This window comes from Antedon bifida, chromosome 6 (assembly GCF_963402885.1).
Source record: "Antedon bifida chromosome 6, ecAntBifi1.1, whole genome shotgun sequence".
In the NCBI taxonomy this organism is placed as follows: domain Eukaryota; kingdom Metazoa; phylum Echinodermata; class Crinoidea; order Comatulida; family Antedonidae; genus Antedon; species Antedon bifida.
In genome coordinates, this window is record NC_136231.1 from 4058162 (window position 1) to 4076898 (window position 18737).

The 18737-nt window shown below is 33.1% G+C and overlaps 3 protein-coding genes across 4 annotated transcripts in view; 1 reads left to right on the plus strand and 2 right to left on the minus strand.

Moving 5' to 3' along the window:
* Nucleotides 1-286: 286 nt before the first annotated feature.
* On the minus strand, nt 287-6208 carry LOC144844314 (outer mitochondrial transmembrane helix translocase-like). The gene is made up of 9 exons (XM_078701160.1): nt 6078-6208; nt 5513-5686; nt 4918-5137; nt 4219-4376; nt 3548-3697; nt 3342-3431; nt 2838-2888; nt 2111-2235; nt 287-1624 (listed from the first exon to the last, which is right to left on the minus strand). The coding sequence occupies exons 2-9, from the start codon at nt 5675-5677 to the stop codon at nt 1507-1509; spliced, it is 1077 nt and encodes a 358-aa protein (XP_078557286.1). The 5' UTR covers nt 5678-5686; nt 6078-6208; the 3' UTR covers nt 287-1506.
* Nucleotides 6209-6563: 355 nt separating this feature from the next.
* On the plus strand, nt 6564-11907 carry LOC144844308 (uncharacterized). Its single transcript, XM_078701152.1, has 5 exons — nt 6564-6707; nt 7082-9625; nt 9772-9891; nt 10088-10177; nt 10744-11907. The coding sequence occupies exons 1-5, from the start codon at nt 6603-6605 to the stop codon at nt 10900-10902; spliced, it is 3018 nt and encodes a 1005-aa protein (XP_078557278.1). The 5' UTR covers nt 6564-6602; the 3' UTR covers nt 10903-11907.
* A 744-nt stretch (nt 11908-12651) lies between these two features.
* The window catches only part of LOC144844313 (phosphatidylinositol 3,4,5-trisphosphate 3-phosphatase and dual-specificity protein phosphatase PTEN-like), a 44570-nt gene continuing 38484 nt past the window's right edge, over nt 12652-18737 (minus strand). Inside the window, exons 9-10 of one of the 2 annotated variants that reach the window (XR_013612417.1) lie at nt 13399-18647; nt 12652-13368 (exon numbers count right to left, since the gene is read on the minus strand). Coding sequence is in view for 1 of the 2 variants with exons in the window: in XM_078701159.1 (XP_078557285.1) it covers nt 18477-18647 (171 nt within the window). In the remaining variant the exon portion in view is untranslated. Of the gene's footprint in view, nt 18648-18737 lie in introns of both variants that reach the window. The other variant, XM_078701159.1, reaches the window with a different exon arrangement.

Here is an 18737-nt window from a genome sequence, read left to right on the forward strand (position 1 = left end):
GAATCTATTACATAGTGCGGTCAGCAGCGACGGTTGGTTGTAAGTTTCTACACGTCTCAACCTATAGATGGCGCAATTGTGACATTTTTTGAGTAACAATGAAAACTGCGATGTTTACAAATCTGTACCTTTTAACTTTGGACCGATGTTACATTTACAGACTAGGCCTACGTTATTTTCTCACTACTATAATATAAATATCCATAATAAAAAAAAACTCGCGCATGCTCAATCCGAAAACGCCAATAAACTTCTGTTAAAATTAAACGCAAGTACAAAATAAGATTAATAACATATTTATTTCTGAAACTCAATATAAAACACATTACTTAAAGATGTATTGTCCACCAAAATGAAAAATAAAGATGTTGAAGAGGCCATTTTTATAGTTTTTCACACTCCACAGAAAATGGAATATAATTCACTCATAAAAAGGCTCAATTTAATTAAAACGAAACCCTATTGTCTTGACAACTGACCTTCTGAATGACTATTTTATTCTTTAAGATATTTTTGGTTAATATTTTTTCGATGCAATTCGGGCAAAGTGAATAATTATTATGTGATTTTAAATTACATTCAACAAAAAATGTTTAAAAAATATGTTTATTCAGGGGGAAAATACATCTTTAATACTAAAATAAGCATGATGTGCTAAATGTAATGTAGAAAAATGCGTGTAAATTATTGCACATTCATCAAACTAACTCAGGTGCTGGCTCTATTCTGATTGTCTAGTACACCAAATTCACAATCAAATATGGAAATTTACAAACAAAAATACCACATTTATGAAAAAGATCCTAAAATATTTGAGGCAGAAAATATGAGCTAGTGGTAAAGTATACATACTACATACATTTTTATCCCAGAAACAGGTATTGCAATGATTTGTACAGTTTCTATTTTCCTATTTCTTGTCCTTTTTTTAATCGTATAATTATTATTTCTTCACAAATACTTTATATTACAATATACAGTAATAAATATTTGTTAGCTTCATCAAACGAATTATTATTAATAAACTCCAGTTTGAAAAAAAGGTTGAGTGGGGGCTTATTTGAAGAGAACATTAGTATTACTTTCATACTTAAGTGACCACTTTGAACAAACATTCCTTAGCTCACTAAATGTCTATTCTATTACAATTAGCGGTGGATCATTTTTAGGTGTAAGGCCAAGAATGTATGAAGAACAGAGCAGGGGTTTATCCCCTTCGACATTTTACCACAGGAAAATCTTTACATGCTTCCGAATCCGAGATAAAAATATGTCAAAAATAGTAGAAATTGGCTTGAAAATTGAGTTTCTTAGCTGACCAAATCTGTGCTTTTTCAAACTTCATCAATGCCTTTCTTCACCTACCTGACAGGAGAATTTCACCAAACAAAAATTCCAACCACAGTCACATATAAGGTCATAAATTTACCTTATAATAGATATGATAATGAAAGGATACAATGTAAACTTTCCGAGATACATCACAAGCAAAAGTAACAAGCAAACTTAATCTAAATCTGGAATGGGAGAGATATACTTGGCGCCTTTCATCTTGGTCAGAGCTTTGGATAAATCAGTCATGCATAGAGGTCTTAACAAATCTGCACTGTCAGGGGCATCACTCCTATGAAAAAATGTAGGAAAGTAAGGGTTCAATGCATTTATAAAATTATTTTATTCTATTTTTAGGGTCTCTGTTTAAAAGGTTTGCTTATTTTGAGTTCCATTTTCCATTACTTTTAATATTTTTATTTTTTATATTTTTATATTGAAATGACTCTAATGATTTTAATTGTCTATTATATGTCACCCGTGATGGCAGAGAACATTTCTACAGCAACTAAGTTTGCTTTTGTTTAATCCTGTCACAGTCATGGGTTTCTTTATGTTTATTTGTATTGGATTATGTTTTTAATTGAGGAAATAAATGAAATGAAATGTGATGCACATATTTTTAAATGTTTATAGAATAACATTTATTTGATTGATATTGAATATAAATGAGCCTGGAGGTCTGTTGTCTTTGTAATATAGTGCTCTTGAAAGGAGTCCAACAATTATCATGATCTGTCCTTGTTTTTATTAAAGTTTGATAATAAACCTAACATACTTATTTCCTGTTGCATAATCTTGTACTCTAAATACAGATGCTGCTCTACATAGCTCCTTCAAATCACTGCCAGAGAACTTTTCCGTCTCTTGAGCTAGTTTATCTGTGTCTATATCTTCATTTTTCTGTAAAGTAACCATACTAAAAGGAATACTACTAAAATTGGACACATTTGACCTGGCATTTTATATATAGACAATTAAATACATTAAGGCCAATTTACACAGACGAGCGGTAACAGTAATAATATAAAATGCTATGTTATTCCTTATGACCATTTATACAGAACGCGGATATATACAGATTCGATGTGGGACAAGCTACGCTTACCGTTACCGCTCGTCTGCGTAAATTGGCCTTTACTTTATTTTTAATTGAGAAATATCAAGAACAATAGATTTATCAAATTTTTTCAATTTTAGGCAAATTGCCAAGGATAATCACAAGTGAACTCAATCACTGTCCTTCTCTCAAAGGTGGATCTCCTGTTCACACGACAAACATAAACACAAAATGCTCTACATAAACCAAGACTTATTACAAGTCTTTGGGAGTGGAGTTGCAAATTGTCATGAGAAAAAACCTGACATATGACAGGACTTGAACCCAGGACCCTTAGATTGTTTTCAGTACTGTATATGATTTGTAGTAACCACTGGAACATAGAATCTACAAATACATAGCCAAGATTAACCTACTGTAGTTACAAAATAATAATAATACTCACATCTTCACCTTCTAATACAATATCTAAAATGTTCTTTCTTGCTCGTTTGTTCTGAAGTGAAAAAAGCGCTTAGTTTTTGTAGCGTGTGCGACATTGGTCGTTGATTACTCTCGGAAAAAGATTTTAGTAATAAATAAAAATAAACACTATTTCATCAACAATTTATTTAATAACTAAAACCGATGTGGGTGTGGGTGACTGGCTGACCCTTGAACCACCATTGATACACCTTTTTTTTTATTTTTTATTTATTTCAACCACATCCAACAACGAAAAATTACCAATTGCCTTAAAAATATTTAAATATAGACACAAAAACACAGTAAAAATTTGAAAAGTACAAACAAATTGCAAAATTAAATAGATTTAAGAACTTTAGATTTAAAAATCGACAAACTGTCAAAAAAAATAGTGTAAACTAAAATAGATTTAACTATACAAGAAAGCGAAAAGTGCCTTAATGAACAATTAGACATTTTATAAGAAGATTTAAACTCAGCTTACCGGTAACTGTACACAGAAAACGCTAGGCATTCGTCTAAGAATAGCTGCGTCAACATCTTGAGGTCGATTGGTGGCACCCATCACCATAACCTACCAGATATAAATAAAATCTTGTATTATACTACAATGCACAGCACTTAAACTTTGTAAACTATAAAGCAATTTTAAACTTGTTATTTATAACATGAACAAACATCTTCTGTTACCTGGCAATTTGGATCTGTTGCAATGCCATCCCATAATGTCATGAACTGTGCTTTCATCATGGCGGTTGCTTCATGATCTTGTGAGGCACGACTTCGAAGAAACGAGTCAATCTCGTCAATGAAAATAATAGATGGCTGAATTTTCATGGCCTGTAATGATAAAGGTAAAACATTACTTATAGTGCAAAGTGTACAAACTGGTAATAATAATATTTAATTTTAATAAAAATTATGTCCAGTTTTGCTATGTTTCATTTGCAAACATTTGTAATTATAAATATTTAATGAATATTAAGATGACTTGAAGAGAAAAACATTGATGTTTGCTTTTCAAGAACAGTCATAGTTCTAGATGATTCAACGTTTACATTAAAATTAGCATTCCTAAAATATTCCTAGTTAAAAATTGGCCTTAAAAAGTAGTTTTAAAACAGTAGTAATGTTTCTTAAGCCCTGTCTACACTATAAAACTAGTTTGACAAAAAAAGTGTGATGTGCCCAAATATAGTAGTGATATGCTTAAATATGTAATATGACATCATGTCCATATATGGGCACATCACATTTTTGTTGTCACATAAAGTTTGATAGTGTGGACAGAGCTTTATAAATACACTACAATTTTCTTATCAACGTTACAAAATGTGAAATATAAATGTTAAAACACTCACTAATGAAAATACCGCACCAGACAGCTTCTGGGATTCTCCATACCATTTATCTGTAAGACTGGATGCCTGTAAATTGATGAATCGGCAACCTGATTCACGGGCAATGGCCCTAGCAATCATTGTCTTGCCACATCCAGGTGGTCCATGGAGAAGAACACCTGTGAAAATGTGTAAATGATTTGCTTATTGCAAAAACGTTCCTTTTCAGAATTTGATATAAATATTTGTTTGATATGAAATCACATTGTTATCCAATTTATTATCTTCTAAATGAAAATCCTGGAATAAATCATTTGCTTTAAAAGCCTGATTGTCCTAGTTAACTCTGCTCCACCTCGTTAGTTAGATAAGTGAATCTTTCACCGATAGACTACGTAGTTAGACATAGATGCCAAACACCACTATGACACTTGTGAATACTGTCTAGGTGGGCCTTGCGCCTTAAATTTCAGGGAACAGTACGGTGGTGTTTGAATCATTGTTTTTTTGTTCAAGTCATTAATGGGTTGTCTTTGGTTAGTCTATTTCCTGTTCAGAGTCTAGATAATTTTAATAATCAACAAACAGGCAAAGGGCTCTGATCTTTATGAAATAGCGCTATATAAATGTCACATTATTATTATTAATATTATTATCTCAACTCATAGATATATTCAACTCCTAAACATTCATTACTTGTATGATAATGTTTCTACTTACCCTTTGGGGGACTAAGTAAGGTGGAGTTCAAAAATAAATGTCTCTTTTGCAATGGTAGAATAATCATATGTTTGATCTCTTCAATGACATCATCAAGACCTCCAATGTCATCCCATGAGGTCCGTAGAGTGCTTGGATCAAGTAACTGAGCTGCGATTGACATCTCATATTCTGATAAAGTCACATTCTGCACACCGATTCTCATCATGAGTTTTTTAGCCTAAAAAAACAGGCAGATACACATTTGTTATTATATTTCTATACAAAAACTGAATGATATGATATACAGAGATATTATACGATACAATACAATATCATTTATTGTCATTTTACAACAAGGTACAAATGAAATTTGGTTGGTTGGTTTACATTTTGATTGCATAAAATTCAATGAATGCAAAAAAGCATTTTTAAATTAGTTTAAAAACCAATGAATCTAAAGAGATAGATGTTACAAACTTGCTATTAAAAACATAAATAGGATTTCCTTGAAATTTAAAGCATGTTGTAGTCCAGGTTAAGAAAATAACAAAGTTTAACTTAGAGCTTTGCATTGTAAATTATCTTCATTTCTACCTAAATCTAACAAATTTACCTCTTTTTGTGCTTCATCTTTTTGTTTCTTGGTAGGATCCATCGCATTCACAATCCATTTGACGCCAAAGTACGTACAAGCACCAAGAAGTGTAAGACGAAATAACATTCCTATAACCTCGTCTCTGCTAAGACGCATCTTACTTGCGTATGTCTCCTCATGCATGTTGCTTGACTATAATCCAAAGAATTAAGTCAAAATAAAAGAAATTTTCAAGAAATTCATATAATTAATACGCAACTGCAGACACAAAATCTGTAGGAAGAACATTCTTCAAAGTTCTAGGCAAGGAAATGGTGAGAAAACATGATGAGTTAAAGAAGACCTTTAAAAAATGCTTTATATTAATGATAATTAATAATAATAAGTTAATATACAGTGGTAGGTCCTAAGCCTACGCTAGCTATTAGGCTAGAGTAGTAGCCTAGTAGGAAGTACTGTAGTAGGCCTACCTACCTACCGAATTCCGACCGACCGAGCCGAGGCCTAAAAAATGAATTCAATTTCATGGTCCATTTATATGTTTAGGATTGTTAACTTGATTACAGACAAATTAAATACTTACTGTGGATTAATTCAATAATAATAATTAATATGATATTTAAAACTAAATATTATTTTAGATGATTTTTTATAGTGCAACTCTTCACAATAAAAAGCATGAGTAAGTAAACTACTGTGTTACTCGAATCTATTGCGACGACTATTTTGCATTATGCAATATCACAGTTCGTCGTGCGAATAGGCAGAAAGAATCTTTAATAAGGGGATTCCCTAGAATCAACCACTATAACCAATAGGTATATAATAATGTTTTTATGTAAATCAATTTTATACAGTTTATGTATAAACAAATTATTGTATCTATAAACATATTAAAATAGGAATTATAATTGATTCAAACTGGTCACTGGATTGTTTGATATCATACAAATTCACATACTGTATTCTTTTAGAAAATCCATCCCCTTTTTTGGTTTCGTCTAACATGACCTCTACTACCCACAATTCTCTGTAAATTGTGCAAACACTAAGCGTGTTTCCGGTTTGCTCCACATGGTGGTTTAGTTGTACTTAATACCTCAACAAAATGGAAAGGGACGAGAAAAACACATTAAATGGAATAATCCATGGTTTTTTAATTCAACACAAATTTCCACGGGTGGCAAAATTATTTCAAAAAGAAGCAAAAGTGGTAAGTAGTAGGTTTAGGCATTTAATTTACAGTTGTTATCATCGAGAGGATCGGAGCTGCTGGCTGGCTGGCTGGGAGGGACTGTCGGCTGGACAGCAAGACTTCACGATCGAGTGCATGAGGCGACGACCACAGCGAAGCCTAGGCCTAGCCCACTTATTGTACTATGACCGGCATGTGGCAATTAATAATGCATTCCTTAACTTTTAACAATTAATAATACCAATATAAATTATAGGCCTAGTCCTGAGTCAAACTATATTGACTACATATCACTTTAAAATAATTTTAATAATTAAATAACAAAAATATATTATTTTATGTGCACTGATTCAAAATATTAAATTAAATGCTAAATTGAATTTTATCCACAGGAAACCAACAAACAAGATGGAAATCCCACAATGACGGAAATGTACCAATGCTGGGTGACATCACCAAAAAATAAACGAAAAGCTGGTGGAGGGGATACCAACAAAACCCCATCCAAAAAGCAGAAAAGAGAAGAAAGCAGCAGTAGTGACTCCTCGGAAGAAGATGAACCACAAGTAAAAAAACCTGCTAAAGCTAAAACTCCTGTAAAATCAGCCACTAAAGCCAATGCAAAACAAGAATCCTCAGATAGCAGTTCTGACTCAGATGATAGCGAAAATGAAACTAATAAATCTAAAGTTCAGGTTAAGGCTCCTGCAGCTGCAAATGCAACTGCAGCTAAGAAAGTGACACCTAAAAAGAAAGACAGCTCATCAGAAAGCAGTTCTTCTGAGAGTGATGATGAAAGTGCAAAAAAGACAAAGCGTACACAAAATGGCAAAGGACAATTTAGTGCTGTACCTCCACCGTCATATGCTAATACTAGTAGTGAAGGCAAATCCCAAGTAAAGAAAGTCATTCCTACAAAATCAACTTCAACCAAGAAGGCTGTTAATAACAAAGAGAGTTCCAGCAGTTCAGAATCAAGTAGTGATGAAGAACCCCCAGCAAAAAAAGTCACAACAGCAAAAAAAATCACCCAAGCAACAAAAGTAGCCCAAGAAAAAACACCTCCAGCCAAGAAGACAACCAATAAAAAAGATAGTTCAAGTAGTTCAGAATCTAGCAGTGATGATGAAGCAGCAACCAAAAAGGGTGTTAAAAAGATGCCAGTCCCTACAAAAACAACTAAAAAAGACTCATCCTCTTCTAGTTCAGATTCAAGTAGCGACGATGAAAAGAAAACACCAACATCCGCAAAGAAGGCACCAACTGTAACAAAGAAAGGTACACCAGCAAAAGTGACCCCTGCTGCTAAAAAGACACTAACAAAGAAAGAGAGCTCATCCAGTAGTTCAGATTCAAGTAGTGAAGATGAAAAGAAAACACCAGCATCAGCAAAGAAGGCACCAACTGTAACCAAGAAAGGTACACCAGCAAAAGTGACCCCTGCTGCTAAAAAGACGCCATCAAAGAAAGAGAGCTCATCCAGTAGTTCAGATTCAAGTAGCGAAGATGAAAAGAAAACACCAGTATCCGCAAAGAAGGCACCAACTGTAACAAAAAAAGAAACACCAGCAAAAGTGACCCCTGCTGCTAAAAAGACACCAACAAAGAAAGAGAGCTCATCCAGTAGTTCAGATTCAAGTAGCGAAGATGAAAAGAAAACACCAGCATCAGCAAAGAAGGCACCAACTGTAACAAAGAAAGATACACCAGCAAAAGTGACCCCTTCTGCTAAAAAGACGCCATCAAAGAAAGAGAGCTCATCCAGTAGTTCAGATTCAAGTAGCGAAGATGAAAAGAAAACACCAACATCTGCAAAGAAGACACCAACTGTAACCAAGAAAGGTACACCAGCAAAAGTGACCCCTGCTGCTAAAAAGACACCATCAAAGAAAGAGAGCTCATCCAGTAGTTCAGATTCAAGTAGCGAAGATGAAAAGAAAACACCAGCATCAGCAAAGAAGGCACCAACTGTAACAAAGAAAGGTACACCAGCAAAAGTGACCCCTGCTGCTAAAAAGACACCGTCAAAGAAAGAGAGCTCATCCAGTAGTTCAGATTCAAGTAGCGAAGATGAAAAGAAAACACCAGCATCAGCAAAGAAGGCACCAACTGTAACAAAGAAAGGTACACCAGCAAAAGTGACCCCTGCTGCTAAAAAGACACCGTCAAAGAAAGAGAGCTCATCCAGTAGTTCAGATTCAAGTAGCGAAGATGAAAAGAAAACACCAGCATCCGCAAAGAAGGCACCAACTGTAACAAAAAACGATACACCAGCAAAAGTGACCCCTGCTGCTAAAAAGACACCGTCAAAGAAAGAGAGCTCGTCCAGTAGTTCAGATTCAAGTAGCGAAGATGAAAAGAAAACACCAGCATCTGCAAAGAAGGCACCAACTGTAACAAAGAAAGAAACACCAGCAAAAGTGACCCCTGTTGCTAAAAAGACACCGTCAAAGAAAGAGAGCTCATCCAGTAGTTCAGATTCAAGTAGCGAAGATGAAAAGAAAACACCAGCATCAGCAAAGAAGGCACCAACTGTAACAAAGAATGATACACCAGCAAAAGTGACCCCTGCTGCTAAAAAGACACCATCAAAGAAAGAGAGCTCATCCAGTAGTTCAGATTCAAGTAGCGAAGATGAAAAGAAAACACCAGCATCTGCAAAGAAGGCACCAACTGTAACAAAGAAAGATACACCAGCAAAAGTGACCCCTGCTGCTAAAAAGACACCATCAAAGAAAGAGAGCTCATCCAGTAGTTCAGATTCAAGTAGCGAAGATGAAAAGAAAACACCAGCATCCGCAAAAAAGTCACCAACTGTAACAAAGAAAACATCAATTCCTGTAACAAATGGTAATGGAAGCTCTGATAGTGACAGTGAAAGTTCTGATTCCGAAGATGAAAAGAAGCAAAATTCTAAGAAGAAAGTATTGACAAAGGTACTTTTGGTCAATTTTATATACTTTTATTGTTCTTGAATGAATATATTGAGTGCTTCAAAAAAAAAAACGTAATGTTATATATAATTTGTGTTTCACTAAACCTAGAAGGAACTCTGACCTTACTGTTTTTATTTATTATTTAGAAAAGACCACGATCAGATTCGTCGGAGAATGAAGACAATGAAGAAACAAAAACACCGATGAAAAGTAAACAAGTAGAACAGAAAACACCAAACACTGTTCCGAAAGTAAATCAAAAGAAGGTAATGCAGTCTAACTCCTAAAGAGGACACCTTTGGCACCCAGCACAGTGTCCTCTTTATAGGAGTATCCCCTGAATAAAGGTTGACCATTTTCCCTCATTCGTTTTCCAACATTTGGATGTAGTCATTTGTGTGAGTATGGTATCTAAAACATAAATGTAATTTTGTTTTATCTTTTATCTATTTTCATATCTAGACTAAAATTACACCAGCACCATTCAGGAGAGTTAAAGAAGAAGAAGTAGTTGTAGATTCAAAACTGAAATCAAATGCTTTTGAGAGTAAGGTATGTACAAAAATATGTGATTAAATTGTATTAAGACTTCTGTTTTGTACAGTATAAAAATCAGTTTCCTTCTTTTAACCAAAAACCATTGTTTTGTCTTGACTTTACCTAACTCTCCAAGAACCAAAACACATTCCTTTTCCACACAAGGCATCTGTCATCAAACGCAATTACCTGCTTGTTAAAGTTTTGTTAAAAAGAACATTATTTAAACTTGGTTTCAATATATTATTAATATTTTATAAACTGTTATTATTTTATGTCAATATCAGATAATTTTATATTGGATTTGAATGCAGGAAATAACCCAACCTTTATGAAATTGTAGTGGAGCTGTAGCTTGGTGGTTAACATGCTTGCCTTTAAATCCCAGGTTTCAATCCTGACCTAGTGCCAGAGTGCTCTTTCAACTCCACTCCCCAAGCCTCAAATGAGACTTAGTTTATAAGCACAATAATTATTATAAAATAAAATAGTTAATCCATCCTGTAATTGGCGAGTTTTTTGCTGTTGGATGTGTATGAAATAAAATAAAAAAATGTTTAAATTTATTCTTCTATGATCAGCGAGGTGCTTTTGGATCGTGGGGAGAACGTGCCAACAATGACCTCAAGTTTACAAAGGGCAAATCATTCCGTCACGAGAAGACAAAGAAAAAGCGTGGCAGTTACAGAGGTGGCAACATTGATACTACAGTAAACTCTATCAAATTTGACAGTGATTGAGCATATTTGATGGAACCAGATGGAACTAGGGTCAGGAAGCACGCACATGGTATACTGACATGCAGCTTGAGACTGATGCAGGGTGTGATGCCCTGATGACCATCCTCCATTGAACGGCCTAGATTGAGGTTCAGTCATAAAATTAAGGGTAAAGATAAACTCAAGTTCCCCCATATATTATTTAGTTTTAAAAACTATGATCTCAAATTGAAAATTTAATTTATTACCATAAAGTTTGGGAGTGTGAAAAGATAGAAATTAGTATTATAGAGTTATTATTAAATCTATCTATCGTTTAGAGCTGTATTATCCTAGGCTTAACTTCTTTATATTAAGCCTATATTAGGGGCTGTTATTATATTCAAGCATGGGATTGTACTAGTGAGTTTATAAAACAGGACGACAATGACTCCATAATGATACTTACTGATGTGACATCATCCTGTTCAAAATATAAGTGTCATAAATACCAAGTTGTACCGTCCTGTTTCATAAACTCACTGATATTTCTTCCTTTTATTGAAAAATTCTATAAAAGACATCAGAGTAAAAGTTTTATAGCTTTTATAAAAATGTGTCATTTAAATAAAGAAGCTATGTAAATGAAATTCTTCAGATATAATTATTTTCTAGTACAGTATATGATTTAAGAAAAATCATAGATATGAAAACTTTAAAACACATTTTTTTCAAATTTTGGTATGCGAACTAGTATTAGAAAACTAGTGCCATAAAATGATTGTAGTTCTGTCGTGTATGTGCTGTTGCAAATGTCAGTGTGATTATCAAGTCTGTTTAAAATGTATTCAATGAAGATTGTTTTAAATTTATCCATCCATGTATCATGCGACTTAAATCAGATATTACTGTTTTAATGAAAGAAACTTGCTGTTTCATTTCTCATTTTGTTCCCAATTGAACCACCAATTTTTAATAAAATAGGGAAGGCTATAAAAACATGTCACAATTAATAGAATTTTGGCCTTTGAAAATATAAATGGTGCTTTTTAAAGAGTTCAATTTTATAAGAGTAATCAACTAAAATAACCAAGAAGTTAAACCTTGTCGTATATGTTAGATTTATGGTGTAACATTTTGTTGCGAATGGCAGTCGACGATATGGTCAGCATAATTTCTATTTACGGTTTCCCGGAAAAACTTTAATTTGAAAGAAATTGTTAATTACATGAATATTGTGATCATTTTATTGTGTAGATACAGTATATTCTGTTTTGTGTATGTTGATATTCTGAAAATGTTTATTTATATACATATACAATACTGTACATATTAGCGTGATTGTGCACACTAACTGTGGAACAATGAACTGATTTTGGTATCTTCTATGAATATAAGGGCGTGTGGCGCAGTGTGTTGGACGTTCGACTACTGATCGTAAGATTGAGGTTCGAATCCAACTCCCGCCGCATTGCTTGTATCCTTAGGCAAGATACTTTACTTACGTTTGCCTCTCTCCACCCAGGTGTATAAATGGGAACCCGGTTAGATCAAGACACAACTTTGCGCTGATTACTAGCTGCATTATGGGAGTATGTTTCCATACGTGTTTGATCAGGAAAAAATGACTGGGGTAATAATGTTCAGCGGTTAGAGGTTTCACAACATTAGGCGCTATATAAATCCAGGATATTATTATTATTATGAATAGACATTATTGTTCACTGACAGGAATAGCACCTCTTCTAAGCGGCAAGAATTTGGTAAAGAAATAAAAACAACTACTCTATGTATCGTGATGAAAATAAAGTTTATTCTGTTGTCCTTTAACCTCATTTGTTGACATTTGACCTCATTGTATAGTTTTTACTATTCCTATGCAATAGTTCTCTTTATCTCATACAACTCTTTTCAACATTTTTTTTTCAATATTTTTATATTTTATTTTTGTATAACAAAACCATAATATTTCAATACACAAAACATTGAATACTACATTATGAAAAAATGGTTGCCAAATATGATATTCACAATTCATACAATAAAACATCTTTACTGTGATTAATAGCAAATCTTTTACTTAAAATGGTAAATATACACAGAAAATACTCAGTCCATTCTTGTGAACCCTGTATAAACAGTACAATAACAAAAAACATCATTTTAATACAGTATACAATATAGCAAAAATATTCATCACAAATTCATGTCAAATGAATCCTACCAGAAGATAAAGCCTTCCCTGTTTATGTATGGGTGATAAGCTCCACATACGTGTATAAGTGATGATCTCCCCTTCCCTGTTTATGTATGGGTGATAAGCTCCACATACGTGTATAAGTGATGATCTCCCCTTCCCTGTTTATGTATGGGTGATAAGCTCCACATACGTGTATAAGTGATGATCTCCCCTTCCCTATAAGTATGTGTTGAAGCTTCCCCCTTCCCTATAGTATGAGTGTTGAAGCTCCCCTTACCCATAGTATGGGTGTTGAAGCTACCTCTTCCCTATAGTATGGGTGTTGAAGCTCCCCTTACCCATAGTATGGGTGTTGAAGCTACCTCTTCCCTATAGTATGGGTGTTGAAGCTCCCCTTACCCATAGTATGGGTGTTGAAGCTTCCCCCTTCCCTATAGTATGGGTGTTGAAGCTCCCCCTTCCTTATAATATGGGTGTTGAAGCTTCCCCTTCCCTATAGTATGGGTGTTGAAGCTTCCTTTTCCTATAGTATGGGTGTTGAAGCTTCCCCTTCCCTATAGTATGGGTGTTGAAGCTTCCCCTTCCCTATAGTATGGGTGTTGAAGCTTCCCCTTCCCTATAGTATGGGTGTTGAAGCTCCCCCTTCCCTATAGTATGGGTATTAAAGCACATCTTATCTAAAACCCTGAAAATAATTATTTGCTTCAGTCTTCTCACTGTCAGGAATATTCATGGTCTTAAAAGTTTGTGAAACTACATAATCGATTCCTATGAACTAACTGAAAAACACCAACCCTTCACACATACAGCATTAAACAATGCAAACACTTATATCATTAACATTTTCAATGTAAAAAGATGTCTGTATTTCTGACGACTATAATTATATAGGCATGGTTTATATCCACATGAAATTTAAAAGTTTAAAATGAATCACACAAGTGCACAACATCACCAGCAACAAAAACTTTCTCCAAATTACTCTTTGTCCAGTTTATTATGATATTGAAATTTAAAATAGAAACGGTTCAAATTTATTTCTGCATTATTAAAAAAAACCAATGAAATATTACTATGTAGGGTTTGTTTTTGTAATCTATATATTATATTATTTACACATTCAATATAGATATATATAGATATATAAGTTTCATATTTGTAATAGTGGGGTACAAAAAATAAACTAAACATTCAATTAGCAATTTAAATTACAGTAATATCACAAAGTTTGATAGAGCTTTAAAAAAAAGTGTGATGTGCTCAAATATGGTAGTGATATGCCCAAATACAGTAGTGATATGACATCATATCCATATATGGGCACACCACACTTTTTTTTATCAAACTAGTTTGGTAATGTAGTTTTAGAACAAGATCTTATGATTTTAGATATACTGTATTTTGAAATCACTGGCACACAACATTTAAACAGGGAAAACAAGATCTGAAGAGTAAAGCCTAACACTAATTTGTATTCAAAATGATCAATGTTGGTACAGTATTATGATAGGCCTACTGTACTGAGTTGTTATATTTTGGTCCGTGGCTTATCCCAGCGTCAGTAGGTTATTGATTCACAATTAAGTTTAGTAAAAACCATAGTGCAAAGCCGTTGAACTTTCATGTTTCTTTTCGGTCAAAATAATAAACAATAGAAAGTAGAAGTAATATAGTATCATAGAAAGTTTAAACATGTATTTGGTCTTGCCGTTAACAGACTTGAGGCGTTATAAAATTGCTAAATTTGGAAACTCCACAAGCGGGTAAAAACTAAACGTAAAGTCTACTCTCAAACAATACATTGGGTGCAAACGTTAATTAGTTAATCTCAAAGAACCAATTATATATAGTTCCACTCAATTGATTTTTTTTATATATAGGGAAAGGTCCTATCTGAATCAAAACACTAAACGTTGCCGACAATCATTTGTTAAAATTCTATTCATGAATTCAATAGCAAGTTTGTTAGATCTCTGTAATTTATTCTTTTTTTGTTTTCTTTATTTATTTGTATATTGTATGTACTGTATATCAAATGTAAATCAACCAACCAAATTTCACTTGTACCTTGTTGTAAAAATGACAATAAATACTATCGTATCGTATCATAGGACGAAAAAAAGTTGGAAAGCGATTGCAGGTTGTTTTAACTAAAAACCACTGTGACTCAACTTCATAGTATGCTCAAAATCAAATGGATACAAAATCTTTCACTCTCCTATATTTCTCTCTTATAATTAATCTATAATTTCTTAATGGATTATAATATAGGGAATTTTGTTAATAATACAATAGTTTCAGAAATACATCCCATATATATGCTAAAATTTGATCTTATTTTATAGCCCCTTGCACATATTTATCCACATTTTCATTATATTTGTTATTTTCAAGTAATTTTCTAATCTTTCTAATTACATTCAGCTGTTGAAATCAACATTTTTTATTCAAAGCTAGTAATGTACATAACGTCAATTATAATATTTGCTGTGCTTTCTATAGCCAGACATGTACTTCAGATGAAAGGTATTTTAAAACATAGAAATACAGTAAAACCTCTATTAAGTGTCCCGTTAATAGAGGTTGACCATAGTGTTCAATGTGTTTACACTGCTTGAGATGTTTGCACCTGTTGTACCTTATTAAGGGTTCAACGTGTCCCCTCAATAGAGGTGTTCCAAATGAAGTCAAGCTTTGAAATTCTGGACAACTAAGAAAAGTGTCTCAATTTGAATAAATTTTAAATGGGGCTTGCTTTTACTACTTGCCATAATTTGATAAAAATTCCCTTAAGACATGTTACTTAAAAGTCTGTATAATATTCATCATGTTTCACACAAATATATTTGAATACCGTTAATATTAGTAAATTTACATTCAATATAAAACTTCTTATTATACAGACAAAGAAAGAGAAAAAAAAAATTAATTTGAGTTGAAATTACTGTACTGAGATTCTCTCATGACGTGGGTATTCACATATTAATCTTGATGGAAATCTCCTCCTGAGCTACTCAACTTGGCTGCTTTCTTTTCACGACATTGATTGAGTTGCTCTTGTGATTGTCTTTAAATTCTTACAAACTAGTCAACCTCACTTTTTTTAACAAGCTTTAATTATTTTAGCATAATTTGTGAAACTGGGGAAGAATTTTATATTCTTTGAAAATGTGCACAGCCAACTTTAGGTATAAATATGCAAATTAGAGTATCATATTTTGCTCTACATATTAATTAGGTCTAAAGTGGAAAATAAAAAATAGCATACACTGTAAGGCAACTGGCAAGATTTACTTTGAAAAAATTAAGTTTAGATTCATCATCTACATTTTTTTTTTGAATAATATACAGAACAGAATATGTATGCTTTGTATGTTAAGAAGTCAATGAAAATTCTTACATACAGGATACATGTGTTTTGTATGGGAAGAAGTCAATGAAATCCACATAAACAGAATGTGTATGCTTTGTATGTTAAGAAGTCAATGAAATTCTTACATACATAATACATGTGTTTTGTATGGGAAGAAGTCAATGATATCCACATAAACAGAATAATGTGTATGCTTTGTATGTTAAGAAGTCAATGAAATCCTTACATACAGAATACATGTGTTTTGTATGGGAAGAAGTCAATGACATTTCACATACAGAAAATATTCCAAAAACAATTCAATAGGAAGACGATTTTACACACTTTTTTGCTACTGTTTAACATGCCAACCAAATCAAATTAGAGTGTATAGAATGATGATAGTACAATATCATGCAGTACCTTTTAACTGCATTTAACTGATGGTATATAAGTTAAGGATTGTTTGATTCAGTCAGCTACAATGCTCATTTTAGATTTCTGTTCTAATTGCATCTTTCCAACAGATTCTGTTGTGAAGGGTTTCTCAATGTTTCTCCAAAAAAAATGTGCATTATATCGTATGTATACTATAAGCCTCTCTTGTTTTCTAAATTTTGGATTTGCCCCCTGAAGAAAGAATACAATGATTATTATTTTAGTACCATATACATAGTTACAGTAGCTATTTCCAATTTTTAAATATACTAGATTCTTTTCTGTCGACAAAACGAAAAAAATTGATTTATAATACATTCAAGCACATTTTATACATTGTTATAAAGAATAAGTGATAATTTTTACAAGATTAATTTATACAAGAAGATTCATATAATCAGTAAAATTCCTAATCAGCAACTTGCTTACATACAGTAAGCTGTCATATACAAAAAAAATTAATAGATCTGATAGCTGCATAAGCTAAACAGTCATTAGACTCTGAAACAGACACTCAGTTACATACTACAGTAGTATGTTGCAGCTAGCCTGGATTTGACAGTCTAACAGCTCACCTGGATTCGATAGGCTAACAGTATTGAGCTGAATAATATTCCAATTTACAAGTGCTGGACTTCAGGCCATTTAACGCACACTGGTAAAACAGACGTAAGTCAAGAATATAAAGTAGCCTACGCAGAACACTGCTGTTGCTATGGAAATCAGATGTAATGAAACTTCAATAGACTAAATCCAGGGTTGTCGAGCACCAGGCGACGTAGAAAAATATGTATTACGACAATAGCTCTCTCTTGATGGGAAAATAGCGAGAGAAAAAAAAATGTTACATCAGCATTTGAAACAAAATGTCTGTAGTCATGATTACTAGATTAAAAATAGATGGACATTTTAATTCCTCGTTCTGAAATCCAGTGGAAGATCTATGTGACTCATTTAAAATCAGTTTGTCATTAGAACATGAGACACATTCATTTGATTTAAAATTGTGTTGATTACAAATCTTATATTATCTGTCACCTTACTACTGTATGGATACAACATGCAAAAGTTCCTACATACTTTAATGTAAAAAAAAAATGTTTTCTGGACCAATGTTTAGTCCATGCGCCTTTTCCAAGTGTTATCATGGATATATTACGCAAATCCAGACAAACGGTCGTTGCTCATGGCAACATAATCAACGTACTTGTTCTTTGTAGTTAACAAATAAATATAGAAAAATAACAGACTTTTGTCTAGGCAAGTATTTCACAGTTGAGAATATATTAAAATTCTTGTCACACACTCCATTGTCGATTCCATCGAGGAGAAAAAAAACATAAAAAATGTGGTAGTTTGTAAATATATATGCTTTATATTCAATCCTGTTTCTTCACCACCAACATATCGCCATCGTCTTTAGTAATCATCTTTTTTTTCGGTTCTTCACTTTCCGTTATTCGGTGTACAGTTCAATCGAAATAAAGAACTGAAGAACGATGTGTAGCGAAAAATCCAAACCATTTTCGTGATAAAACATTTTCTATCATTTTAACACTGGCAATGAAATTTATCTTTCATGAAATTATTAACCTGAAATTGTTTGTTCTACAAATTTTGTTCTTATCATACAAATGTGACGGGTCCGTCGTCCCACTCTATCTCAGATTCGGACCCGCTTGAGTCCTCGTCATCGTCGTCATCTAAAATGTCATTATCACTTCCGCTTGGTGTTGAATTCCGTTCTTGTGGGATTTCGTGCATTGCCGTTTCAGCTTTTGAGAAATAACAGGTTATCTGGGGAAAACAAACAAAATAAATACAATCAAAGAAAATTTGTCAAAAAAATGGATAATAAAAAAGTTATTTTTTATATATTCAACATTG